General features: G+C 33.7%; 5 protein-coding genes across 5 annotated transcripts; 3 read left to right on the top strand and 2 right to left on the bottom strand.

Moving 5' to 3' along the window:
• Positions 1 to 49: 49 nt before the first annotated feature.
• Positions 50 to 1,690, top strand: RO3G_13538 (uncharacterized protein; the record flags this gene model as incomplete). Its single annotated transcript, XM_067668122.1, has 5 exons — positions 50 to 488; positions 538 to 981; positions 1,047 to 1,327; positions 1,380 to 1,503; positions 1,674 to 1,690. The coding sequence occupies 5 exons, from the start codon at positions 50 to 52 to the stop codon at positions 1,688 to 1,690; spliced, it is 1,305 nt and encodes a 434-aa protein (XP_067524223.1).
• A 757-nt stretch (positions 1,691 to 2,447) lies between these two features.
• RO3G_13537 (uncharacterized protein) lies at positions 2,448 to 4,043 on the top strand (the record flags this gene model as incomplete). Its single annotated transcript, XM_067668121.1, has 2 exons — positions 2,448 to 2,461; positions 2,558 to 4,043. The coding sequence occupies 2 exons, from the start codon at positions 2,448 to 2,450 to the stop codon at positions 4,041 to 4,043; spliced, it is 1,500 nt and encodes a 499-aa protein (XP_067524222.1).
• Positions 4,044 to 5,146: 1,103 nt separating this feature from the next.
• Positions 5,147 to 5,590, bottom strand: RO3G_13536 (uncharacterized protein; the record flags this gene model as incomplete). Its single annotated transcript, XM_067668120.1, has 1 exon — positions 5,147 to 5,590. One exon carries the CDS (start codon positions 5,588 to 5,590, stop codon positions 5,147 to 5,149), a length of 444 nt encoding a protein of 147 aa, XP_067524221.1.
• A 2,143-nt stretch (positions 5,591 to 7,733) lies between these two features.
• On the bottom strand, positions 7,734 to 7,913 carry RO3G_13535 (uncharacterized protein; the record flags this gene model as incomplete). The annotated part of the gene is made up of 1 exon (XM_067668119.1): positions 7,734 to 7,913. The coding sequence occupies one exon, from the start codon at positions 7,911 to 7,913 to the stop codon at positions 7,734 to 7,736; it is 180 nt and encodes a 59-aa protein (XP_067524220.1).
• A 4,435-nt stretch (positions 7,914 to 12,348) lies between these two features.
• RO3G_13534 (uncharacterized protein) lies at positions 12,349 to 13,154 on the top strand (the record flags this gene model as incomplete). The annotated part of the gene is made up of 4 exons (XM_067668118.1): positions 12,349 to 12,371; positions 12,443 to 12,514; positions 12,573 to 12,813; positions 13,083 to 13,154. 4 exons carry the CDS (start codon positions 12,349 to 12,351, stop codon positions 13,152 to 13,154), a joined length of 408 nt encoding a protein of 135 aa, XP_067524219.1.
• Between the last annotated feature and the right edge of the window lie 515 nt (positions 13,155 to 13,669).

The raw sequence follows: 13,669 nt of genomic DNA, 5'->3' as shown, positions 1-13,669 counted from the left end.
AAAAAAGAAGAGTAAGGGGCTTTTGTTCACTGTTTCGTGTAGACAAAGTATGGAAGAGCTCGTTGCCTATTACGGTCAAACCATATCACGCATTGACCCCACATCTTATACATACACTACGCAACTGATGACCGATTCATTCATACCCGAAGGATGGCGGTCGATCTATACCTTGAGAGATATCCAAGGCTGCCTCGAAAAGATCCAGCCTGTGAGATATAACGAAAGTTTATTTTTATTTTCGACACTTTCACTTGTCGCTCACAGTTCGGGATACTCTATTGGCAGCGCAAATTGGTTACTGGAAACAAGTTTTAAAAAAATTGTCTTCTTGTCCACCTCTTCTCTCACTCCCAATCTACATCCTGCACCCTTTGATCAAAGCTTGCTGACAGAAGCAGATGCAGTGATTGTCTCAGACGTCGTCGAACCATCCTCTGACCACGTTTCCTTTGAGAGATCGAGGACAAAACTATTAGCACACATCGGTACATGAAAAAAACAAAAGACGAAGAGGAAACTAACTGTTTTATTTAGCTAGAACGATTCAATCTAACAATAATGTCTTGATTGCTGCACCTTCGATGCATATCGTATTTGATTTATTGGGTGATATCGAAAGTTATTTCAAGTCGATTGGCGCAAGAGAAATTGGCGGTGAAAATGATCAAGTGCCTATTTATGTAGCTAATCCGGTTGCCAACAAGAGTTTACAGTATTCCAATATCTGTGGTGAATGGATGAATCCAGACCGACAGTGTTTATTGTATGAACCCACCACACCTTTAGCCCATGGTCAATTGATGGCAAAAGGAGCCCTACAAACAATCGAAACAGTAGACTCGGTCGAATTGGGTGCAAGAGGGATACGTGAACCTTGTATTGTATTCGCAGGAGATTCGGTATTTATGCAAAAGGGGCCTATCGCTTGGTTTTTGGAACATTGGAAACAATCTGAGCATAGTACTTGTATAACGATTCGTAAGAAATCAATAGCGAAAAAAAAAAAAAAGAAAAAAAAAAGGGAATTCATGACGGCTTTTTAGTGCCCAAGACAGTGATGCCAGCAGTTCAAGATTCCAAAATGAATTTTATTCGTATACCATTGGAGACTCGTTTAAAACTTGAAGATGTTCCATCCATTCTTCGCACAACGGAGCGATTGAATCATGTACGTCATTTATTAATACCCAAAATGAAAGGAGCAGAATTAGTCAAGGAGAACCTATTGAGTTATCCTAATACAGAAGTTTATATTTATAAAATGGGAGATATCATAAATATTGATTTGAAAAGGGACTGGGAAAAGGTCTCTGTGAGTGAAAAGGTAATAAACAAACAAAAAAAAAGGATTTAATTTATTTACCTGATAAGATTAGTTGGCAAAATTAATTATGCCAATTCCCTATAAAAGTAGTAATGGACTTGTTTCACTCTACGCACCTATCAATGGAACTTTAAACCTTTATAACAATAACTTTCAACTTTGTGCAAACACAATGCGTAATATGAATGACCGGCCAAGAGTTCAGGTTGAATTAAATAGGATTGTGAAGCGCTTTGAACAAGTAAGGAGAATGAGCGAGAGAATGAAAGAGTGAAAGAGAGTGAAAGAGAGAAAACAATGCAAAGAAATATGAAAAAAAGGAGAAGGTTTTAATAATAATTTATAGCATTCGATACCTATTGAAATAACAAAAGATGAACAAGGTACAATAGTCATAGAGTTACCTTCTGATATGGAATCAAAACTACTAATTCAAGATCAATCCATTACAATCATCTCCAATGATGAAAATACACGCAATATATTAAAAAGTATAATTTTATAAACTGACAACAACTACTTTCTCCTTAAAACAACTCTTTATTATTTCTTTTGTGCCCTTTTTCCTTTTTATCTTTTCTTTTCTACAAGAAATTTAATTCATGAATCAAACAAAAAAGTTTTCTATTGTAAGTAGAATGAAACATGTTGTATTGCATTCTTAATAATAAAAGCTAGTTATCCAATAAATCAAGTGGATCCACTTCTTCGCGTTCAAAAACAAAGACCAAATCAGATCAACTCTCACCACCAATACGATCAAAACCCACATTGAAGCAGCCAATACAGACCACACCCAGACGTCCATCACAGGTCACAAGGCCTGCCTCCAACATTCCATCACCCAAAAGTCCTTTACCAAGTAAAAGTAATAAGCAAAAAAGCAAATCAGTGAGTCAGTTAGTGACAACGATCAGAAAAAAGAGTCTGTCTGCTACATCTTCAAAAACACAACCCAAAGAAGAACCTTTGTTGATTCCATGGAAACAATATGACATGACAAAGTCGTCAGCATTGAATTATCAAGTGAATTATCCGACATTACTGCAGGAACTAAATATGGCTTATGCTACCCTAAAAACACCAGGGCTGAATGAAGTCATGAGCTGCTTAGAAGCAAATGAAGTACAAAAGGTAGAGTGATAAAGTAGATTCGAAAACTTGGGAGAATGACTCAACTTTTAGGTAGAAACTAGATCATGTACCTGTCCTGCTAGATTCACTTTATAGCCATATACGGATACAAGTCGATATTCAGAGAGCCACCTTGGCTTATCTAAAATTAGAAAATTTGCAGATCTCAACAGCCTATCAAGCCACATGCGACATGTATAAGAAACACACACAACTGGAGCAGTCCATCGATGATCTTTATTTCACAAGTAAATCCGCTTACAGCTTGAGATCAAGTCATCCAACACATGCAGAGTACACGCCGATCATGGCTCAAAAATCGCCCAAGGATCACTGCCTGTACAAGGTTTTGATGAAATTAGAAAGAGCAGTGGCCACTGACACGAATCAATCAGGACGTTCAGAAACAGACCATCGACTCTCACTTTCCTCAACCAGTTCGACTCCTTCTTCCTTCTCTTCGACAACAAAGCCATTTAGTAACAAGACGAGTATCACGAGTATCTTTGAGACTGAAGAAAGCACAGTTGATGTTCAGCAGAGAATTGATTTTTTAATCGACAAATTAGCACACAAGCAAGATAGAAACGAATTGTCTGAAAAGAACAGTGAACCAGCAAAAGCAAATGATAACCATGAGGCATTATCAAAGGAATTAAATGCAACAAGGGAACAATTGATTCAAGAACAGCAAAGGACAGAGCAATTAAAGGAAACCTTGGATCAAAAGGAAACCTTGTTAAGCCAACAGCAAAAGCAGATGGAGCAGCTTCAGATTACGCTAGATGCATCTGCCGTTCGTCAGACAGAAATGGAGAAAAAGGAAATAGCCCTGGAGACACAAGTGGAAAAATTAGAGGCGCAATGCTCAGATCGTCATCAGCTCGAAATTCAGCTGGATGATTATAAAGTGAAGCACAAGCAATTGGTGACCAAGATGAACGAATTGCAAAGAGAATTAGAAAGAAGTCTTGAAGAAAGAGATGTTTTGACAAAAGTAGTAAGCGAGATGAAGCAAAAGGATAAGGATGAAGCGAGATTGAATAGCGCAGAACATGAAATTGATGACATGCTTGAAGAGTTAGAGACAGTTAACCAAAAAGAGTATCAGGTTCACTGCTTACAAAGAGAACTTGAAGAAGTAAAGAGAATCTATTTGACACGAGAATCTGGTTTCTTGCTTCAATCAGCAAGTATAGAAGCAGAATTAGAAAAGATTCTTAAAGAATATGACAGGCTAACACGTAACATTATGGATTTCAACAACGAAAGAAAAAAGTTGGAATATGAAATTGATAAACTCAAACAAGAAAAGTATCTACTTCAACATCAATTATTCGATCAAAAAGCACAAAGCTTAGATGATGGACAGGGACAGACGCATGTATTGAGAAAAGAGTTTCGACAGTTGATGCAGCATATAAAAGAAAAACACCAGTCAGAGCTATTGGAAGAAACCGAATCAAAAAAGAAATTAGAGCAAGAACTAAGGAATTTGAAGGCAGAAGTGGAAATGAAAAGATGGGATAGGGTGCATACTGCAGTTCAAACTCATTTTGATATGCAATTCATTAGGCTGTAAAATGCTATTCATGGAAAGATCAAATGATGACGTATGATTGGGTGAAGATTATAAAAAAGATTTTTATCTTTTTGTTACACAAAACAGAATTAAAAAATTTCAATTTTCTTATTCTTTTCCCCCCCTTTTTTTTTATAAAGATGACCTATTCTACTTTAATACTTAAAGAGCATCGATTAAAAGAAGCTCGTAAAAAGAATCTATCAAATTGTATACAATGTCAATCTTCTTTTAGAGCACAATTACATGATCATGAAAACACTATTTGTGAGAATTGCTCAAGCAAGACAAGTCAGTATCCATCAGAAGATAATATTTCCTGTGCGAATTGTCAAGCAACAACGACTCCACTCTGGAGAAGAGATGGTTCAGGAAAGACGATTTGTAATGCTTGTGGTCTTTATTATAAACTTCATCACGTACACAGACCTCCAACAATGATGAATAGCATCATAAAAAGACGTAAACGATGCTCTTCTTTAAAAAAGATCAACTTTACTGAAAAACCATCTAATGCTATTTCTAAAGAGAAACATCAAAATAAAACAACAGAGCATTCAACCATATCCAATTTAACATTACCACCTATTTGTCATACCAAACTTGAAAGCCTTACTTTGGAACGTTTTAAGCTACAAAAGGAAGTAGATCGCTTATCAAAATTATTATCGAATACTATTTCCAGATTATCTGAAATTGATGGCACCATTCTCCTTGTACAGAAACAATCAAATGAGGATGAAATAATTGCCAACTCTCTCCTTTCTTTGGCAAATCCCATTTCTCATCTTTCCTCCTCTACACCATCACAATTTCATTGATACATTCATACCTCCCTCTCATCATTCTTGCTTTTTATTTCACATTTTAATAAATACGGATGGTATATCCTCTTCATTAAAGGCTAAATCATCTTATTAAATAGTGGGGTTAAGTAGCACAACAGAATAAGGTGGTGTCACAAATGTTTTATGCCTTTTGCTTTGTTAATAGTAATAAATAATGTTATATTTAAGAATTTCATATTTCAATTATATTTAATCAATAGTTTTCTTAAAAAAAACAAATAAAGCAGACTTTATTATCTTCAACATAACTTCTGTTTAATTATCTTTGTATACAATCTCAAAGTATTGAGAGGGGCTAGGTGTAGATCCACCTGCTTCCATACAGATCTTGGCTCCATCAAATGCATCGCCAAGATGAGGGACAAAGTCATAAGCAGATCCCAACTTTTTGCTGTGAATGTTCTTCTTGCCCTTGTCATATACCCATTGAAATTCAGGATTCTGTTGATTTTCCTTTTGAACCAAGGTATAGTGGTTGCTGTGGTGAGGATCATGGTTCAAGAAGCCAATGATCTTTCCAGACTGAACATTGACAATCTGCTCCTTTTCATCAAAGTACCATACCTGCTTGCCTTCCCAATCATTGTCGGTCTTGTTCTTCAGGACAACATAAGCATCAACATGGTTACTGTTGCCCTCAACGTCAATATACAAGCCTTTTTGGGTTTGCTTCAAGTAAAAATGCTTGTTTTGTTCCATTGTTTCTATAAACCAATCAAAATGTTAAGCTGGGTTTTTTTCAAGAGAAAACAAATCTATACAAAGACACCTACAAATCTAATGACTAATGATGATAATGAGAATAATAATAAAAAGAAGAGGGAAGGATTAGGCTATATATATATGTTCACAAAAAAAAAAAGATAATGATAATAAAAAAGAATCCTCAATAGCTACAGTTACATTACACATTCAGTTTACATCAAAGTCCTTATAGTTGCATCCATGCTTTAAGAGAGCATTATGTCAACTCAATAAAGATCCATTATTCTAAGAACTTGATTGGTTGCCATGACTTTATTCATATAACATGATGTATTTTATCTCAATAAGGATGATCTGAACCAGCAGAAGTATGAGAACTAAACTTTTTTTGTTTTTGTTTTTGTTTTTTTTTTTTAAAACTGTTCTAGTTCAATGCTTTGATTGTGACACATAATGCACTTTTATATTTTTAAGGGATTTTTTAATGTCAATTACGTTTTTTAACGTATAAACGATCTTGATAAAACATCATTAATAATAAAGAAAGAATATACCTATTTGAAATGGAAAGCACAATTCATAACTCTCAAATTTCATAGCGGTTTACTGAAACATTTCTGTTCAGATAAACACTTTTGTAATCAAAAGTTATACTTGTAGAACTGTTTGGACTATCTAATAAGAAGACTAAAGCGACTCAACATGAAAACTACTTGGGATACAGTACATGATTTGCTAAAAGAGAGTGCTTTGTTTTACTAATAATTCTTTTGTCTTTTCTGGACATCTTTATTTCATACTATCGCTGACATCTTTTACTATAACAATTTATTTACTAACAAGTTTCTGCTACAAAAGAAGAAATGAATTGGGAAAGTAAAGGAGCAACATGCGTATTCATTAATCCTTATTTTTCAATTGTTTCTATGGTTTTGACTGTATGCTCTGATGGATTGTGTATTCTTTAAGTGAGATCATTTCTGTTAAATGCAACAAATGATACGATGCCAATCTTTACTTTTCTTGCCAGGTCAGCAATCAGTCAATCCTTAATGTACAGAGGTCAGTGAGATATTAGAAAGTCTACCGTTAGTTTCAACAAGGTTCTTGATGCTTTGTTTCATGTCGCATGTCAACATGATGAGGCTTTTATGATGTTTGTAGTTTTCAGCGGTAGACCCACTGCTTTTTAGAAGCCTGCTTTCATAAGACTCTTTTATTAGTTTCCAAAAGGTGGTTCTTCTTGAAGGCTGATGTGTGTGGATTGATTGGTGAAATCCAAATGAACCCTTTCCTGAACGCGTGTCTCTACATAGCAATAGTATGGATAATTATGAGCTAAATAATGCCCATAGAGTGTTTGCTATATATATCCTCGATAGAATTATCTCTACTTGCTTTCAAAAATATGGTTTTTTGAACTATTACGCAATTGTGACCAGGCTTATATTAGTCTATTGCATTAAATATATATATTACATGTTGTTCATTTATCAATACAGACGCATGACAAAATGAGTAATTATGACAAGTATTGAAACATATATTCATACAGATGACAGACACATTATTACTATAAAACATTTTCTTTGTCCATCTTCATAACTGCTGCCGATTAAATTATTTGGAGTATCTACGGGTACATATTTGCATTCGCCTGATTTTGGCAATAGGATAATATAGAACATTGTGTATAATAAAAAAGTTGGATTCAGCAGTAACAGAATCAAAAGAATATGTATATGATGTCCACTTCTTCTTTGTTTAATCAACTATTCATTTTAGAAAGAAAGAGCAAATCAAGCTAGGTTCTAGTTCGCATAATCTTTTTCTGAATTTCCTTGTATAATTTTATTTCTACTGATTTTGCAATAAACTGTGCTCAAACATTAAAACTATTTTCCCCTTATTGAAAAGCTCCAAGTTAATACTTGATGATAGCTATAGACTATTCTCAGGAGAAAGAAAAATCATTGAAGACTCTGTCCTTGGTAGGATTTGAAAAATAGCAAATTCAGTTCATACTTCATTTAGGGCAATAAAGAATATTTTTAATCAAGCGCTGTTAGATACAGCAGCGTAGTAAAAACCATTCATATTTATTTATGCCAATAAACAAGAAATATGGTAAAAGAAATTAATCAGTCGGACCGTAACAACAAGTCCAGCAATTACCAAGCTTCTTGGGATACCATCCTTCAGGACATTCAGGTTTTTTGGGATAACATGCTTTCCAACAGGAACCTTGGGCTTCAACGACATTGGGATTGAGCAAGTAGGAACCAAGAGCAAGAAGAACAATGGAGGCGATTTTCATTTTTTTGTAGGCTTGATAAAAGTATTAGATATACAGGCCAATTTAAATAGAAAAAACGAGCTTATTTATATAAAAAAAGGGGTTATAAAATTTTCCCATTGATAACATGAACTTTATCCAATGGTTGTTCAAATTGAACAAGAGGATAATAAACAATGAAAATCTTACGCAAAAAAAAGGAACACTACTTTATACGAAAGGCAAGCTACCAGTCAGACCGTTGATGTAAAAGCAAGCAATACATTGTATTTATTAACATGTTGGTAACACAGCAGCAAGTAGTTTATAAGATGTTTGTTTTAAAGGTATGTGCCATATAACGCATTATTCCTTTTATTGCGCAAAGCCCAATGACGTCGAGCTGTACATGCAAACATGAGGCGCCTTATACCCATGATTATTTTAATGCAGTTTATGCATATTTTATTAGCATATTTTTTACATGTTTCTGGATTAACTGTGCTTTTTGCTCAGCTTATTTATGCATCCATTCTATTATTAAACCATATGGCTTAGCAAGCTTTTGCAGACAAAAGTGATAACTGCAAAAGCAAAGAGCTTTGAGGGAAACTTCAAACTTGTAAATAAAAGTGATCGATGTTGGAAGGGAAAAATCGACGTTAAATAATACTGCAGGTGGTTCTATAGCTATTATTGAGAAAATAGCCTAGAGTCTAATTCTTTTTAGACTTTTATGCCAACGTAAAAACAATGAATCTGCATCCAATAAAAAACTGTTTTTAGAGACCTTAGAGTCGTATTAGCTTAAAGAATCTACTTATTTTTTTCAATGACCATTAACCATTCAAAGATCATAACATTATAGATGGCTTCCTTATGTACATTTCATGCTTCTGATTTGATAGTTATTCATGATATTGTATTATTTGTGCTTTTATTAGTTTATATGATTAGATTGTTTTGCTCATTTGTTTATTTACGTTATTCAACTTTATTTTCATGAACTTAAAGTCATAAAAGAATATAGGCTGAATGTTAATGAACGTACTGTAGGCAATAAAGGTAGCCTTGAATTGATTCTAAGGATGTTGATGGCAGCATCGTGGTTTTTATTCGTAATTCTAAATGAAATTCAACCATTATAAAAATAGTAAATGCTCCTTGTATCGAGCATAACTATTTATGTAAATGATCTTAAATCTACTAGAATACATTTGGGATGCATGTTTTTTAAACAATTATTCTAAAATATCATAGTCAAGCTCTAAAGTAATGTTATAGACCTCTTCAAAAGACCTATGTTTCTATAGTGCACTGGTTAAAAAGCATGGTGCGAAGAACGCTTTAGTCTAATGTATTTTATTGATGTCTTTGTAAACTACAAGTGACTAGCTCAATCAAGCTATTATCACGACAAGAAATCGTGCTTTAGGTTAAAGGAACTCAACAGAATATTCCAAAATAAACAAAAACGGCAACTCTCAATAACATAATAAGATATGGCTATTATCTTTTGTTGTCTTTTAGTTAACTTGAATCAATATTAAAAGTAAGACATTTTCTCAATTGTCTATCACTATTTTTTTCGATTAAACGTACCAGGCTAAACAAACAGATGGTTTTCATAATTGGTTTTGACCAAGCAAGCCAAGTTTTCGATTGGATGGCATGTGGTCATAATTGTCTCGATGCTCTTTCAGTTTTATAATGTTTGTAGCTGAGATCATCCGTCGTCACTTTGTAATGATTTACACGAACTAAAGAAGCTTAGTCATAAAAAAAAGATTGATACAAGAATATTTTGAAGTTGGACTTTTAATGAAACATAATATGTTTGTATCTTTTTTTTTTTTAATCTTCCAAACAGTATCTGATGACAATCCCTATAAAGAGTGGCTCGATACAGCACACTTATTAGAGCCTTCTTACGATTATTTTAATTTTGCTGATATTTATAAAAAGGATGTAGAAACAACGAACTGCATTTATCTAAGCTTGCTTAGAGCAAACCTAACAGTAGAGAGGCATTAGATTAACTTTAATAGGCCGAAGCTAAATATTTAATACCTTTTGTGAGGATGTTACTTTATGATCCTATTAAAATTTCTACACTATATTTTTTAAAATTGACATGAGCTCTGACGATGTTTATTCAGCTATAGCAGAACGATTCAGCAAACTTAAACAGTTCCAAAACGTAGCAAATTAGTATCTTCTTGCTTTGAAAGGCTTTAATCTTGAATATGACGAAGAAACCCACTATGTCAGGGCACTTTCTGGACGTAAAATTGTCAACCGAGATCGCACCGGGAATCATCGTCTCATTGCAGATGGCTTCTTTTAATCACCAACCTCCAACAAAAAATCTTTTTGCTGCCGTTTCAGAATGCGCCATAGTGTATTTATTAGTATTATTAAAGTCATTTAACTTAAGAACTACCGCTTTCTTCAGTATAAGTACAAGACTACTAGCAAAGCTAAATTTTTACCTTACCAGAAAATGACAGCTCCCACTCACCAGGTAGCTTATGAATACGGATATCACCCTGTGCACTTCAAAACCCATGATTACTCTGCCAACTGCGTTGATGAATATTTCCGTATGTCAGAAAATTCAGCAATATAGTTGAAGTTGTTTTGCAATGTTTATCATAGTAAAATTCAGCTTTATTTAAGCTAAAAACGCAACTATCCATCAACTTATTGTATTCTAAATGTATAAAGAGCTCAACTGAATGCATTCTGAGGTGACATATAAGCGAGAAAGTTAAAGATCCATTATTAAGATGATTTACATACAACGTTACATAAAAGATAATAGTGTAACGCAATACAGCAAACTTTGGCAGCCTTAGACTTTTCTCTATCTAACTTGTTCAAATCCAGAAAAATATAAACAAATACGTAAGAATACAGATAAATACGTTTAAATTTTGATTTTTATTTATAAAATTAATGACCACTTTGAGCGCATGATGTCTAATATTGCATCGTTTTCGCCCTGGTCAGATCAATAAAAGATTGAATGGAAGCTAAAAACCCCTTTGAGGATCAAGGGTAAAAAAGATATGGGAGGAAGAGTGGAGGAAACAAGTAAATGTTACTAGTGAGGGGAAGAGGGTAGCCAATCGAGGAATCTTTGCCCTGGTTGGAATGGCGGTGACAGTTGGTCCTTATCATGGAATAGGTAGTCAAGTTCATAAAGTATAGTACAGATGACCGGCCATCGAATAAACCATGGAGAGGCAGAGTGAGATGAATATGGTAGTCTGTTTGGTAATTTATTGAGAAGGAACGATAGAGGACCTTGGACTGTTTTTGGCATTGTAAGTGATTATGCATATCGAGACATATTATTGCATGAATACGCAAGAATACAGATAAATACAGAAGAATACAAAAAAATATAGAATATCCACAAAATCATCTAAAACAGCATATAATCAGAAAAGCCAAAAACATATAAATAACTTCAATATTTCATAAACCTTACCTACTTTTCACAATATTCTTTCTTCACCACTTTATTTTTTGATTATTTTAAATAATTTCACTCAAGTAAATTTCTTTTGTTTTTCTTTTATTTTACTTAACACCAAGAACAAGAAGTCCCTTGAAGTATATACACTTCATTGTAATCCCTTTTATTTTGTCTTTTTATTTTAATTTACTCAAAACAGTTTGATCTACTTAAAAAGGTCTGGTGGTCACTTATTACAAGCGAACTTCTATTCAATCTATTACTATTTTGGGAACCAAACACTATTCAAAACCTTGGTCTCAAGTCAAAAACCCTTTATAATAAGCCTACTTTATACTATAAAAACCTTACAAATTCCAATCTCACAATAAGTCTGATAATTCCTATTAACATTATACCTTTGGGCGAAATTTTAAGACCTATTAACTTTAATAGGGCCACTAATAGGGTCTGTTGGCTGACAACTTTTTGATTTCGGGGGTATTAAATCTAATCGGGACCGTTGGATTTGCTCTTAGGTACGACAACAAATTGTTTTTCTTTTTTTCTTTTTTCTTTTCTTTTTAATCTTCCAAATAGTATCTGATGACAATCCCTATAAAGAGTGGCTCGATGCAGCACACTTATTAGAGCCTTCTTACGATTATTTTAATTTTGCTGATATTTATAAAAAGGATGCAGGTACAGCGAACTGCATTTATCTAAGATTGCTTAATGAATTTTCAAAGGCCACTAAAAAATCACAAAGCAATATTTTGAGTGCTATAAAGCTATTTAATGTAAGTATTTGATATATATGAAGCTATACATATTTATTAGAACATTTAATTTTAGGGATGAAGAAATAAAGCAACAAAGTTTTACTCGCAATACACGAAGTACTGGGATGATCGAAAAAATGAGGACGCGTCTCTTCAATTTGAAGAGAACTCTAGAATTATAAAAAAGAGAACCTTTGCGGCATTACAGGATATAAGCGAAATATCATTGATAATGTCGTTGAAGCGTCAAAGAGGGTAACTTATTAAAAAATATAATAAAAAAGACAAGCTAACCCTGTTGTCTCATTCACTGCTTAGTTGCACAGCCAAGAAAATGCCCAAATTGCATGCACCTATACAAAAAGCGGTGTTGAAGCTGCCACATCCTTGTCTCAAGAGTAAGTTATTGTTAATTATGGCTTAGTTCTCTTTCAACTTACACGATTTGTTTTTTAGAATGATCGGTTTAAAATCGCTCAACCTTGATGATGAAGGTGTTACAATGGTTATGGATGAGCCGGTATTGGCTGAATTAAAGCAAAGAACAAATCTGAAAGCTTATAGCTTAACTAAAGCCACCACCTCATTATTAGAATTAATCACCAGAAATAACATGAGTATTTCTGCGTTGAGAAATGCAATAAAAAGCAACCGACTTCCATCAGATGAGCCATTTGACAATGTGCTTCATGCTGATGTAAGCTTTATAGAAGCAGTTGGGTTGCATTTGTAAGTATCTTCATTTTATTCTGTACCTTTAAACTAAAGCTCTTTAAATAGTATAAACTTAGCGCTCAGCTCTCGCAATCCTCTACACTTCCAGACGCTTGAGCGTACGACTGCTGTACAAACGTCAATTTTTTTTTAAATGCCCAGTTCATTTCTGTCAACGACAGAATTAGTTTCGATTGGTAATTACGAATTTTATTTCAAAAAATATACATGTATATTTAACACCATTTACAGGATCGAGATAGAAACATTTTTAACAGGAAAAACAAAATGGGATGGTGTTGGATTTTGTCCAACTTTGGATAAGAAGATAGGAGTTGTACTGGTGGAATTCTCAAGTGGTATTCTGTGGAATAAAACAAAAAAAAAAAAAAAAAAAAAAAAGATACAAACATATTATGTTTCATTAAAAGTCCAACTTCAAAATATTCTTGTATCAATCTTTTTTTTATGACTAAGCTTCTTTAGTTCGTGTAAATCATTACAAAGTGACGACGGATGATCTCAGCTACAAACATTATAAAACTGAAAGAGCATCGAGACAATTATGACCACATGCCATCCAATCGAAAACTTGGCTTGCTTGGTCAAAACCAATTATGAAAACCATCTGTTTGTTTAGCCTGGTACGTTTAATCGAAAAAAATAGTGATAGACAATTGAGAAAATGTCTTACTTTTAATATTGATTCAAGTTAACTAAAAGACAACAAAAGATAATAGCCATATCTTATTATGTTATTGAGAGTTGCCGTTTTTGTTTATTTTGGAATATTCTGTTGAGTTCCTTTAACCTAAAGCACGATTTCTTGTCGTGATAAT

The sequence above is a fragment of the Rhizopus delemar genome, genomic scaffold, assembly GCF_000149305.1.
Source record: "Rhizopus delemar RA 99-880 supercont3.12 genomic scaffold, whole genome shotgun sequence".
Lineage (NCBI taxonomy): Eukaryota > Fungi > Mucoromycota > Mucoromycetes > Mucorales > Rhizopodaceae > Rhizopus > Rhizopus delemar.
The sequence above is the reverse complement of the archived record's forward strand: the minus strand, read 5'-3'. Positions and strand labels throughout refer to the sequence as shown.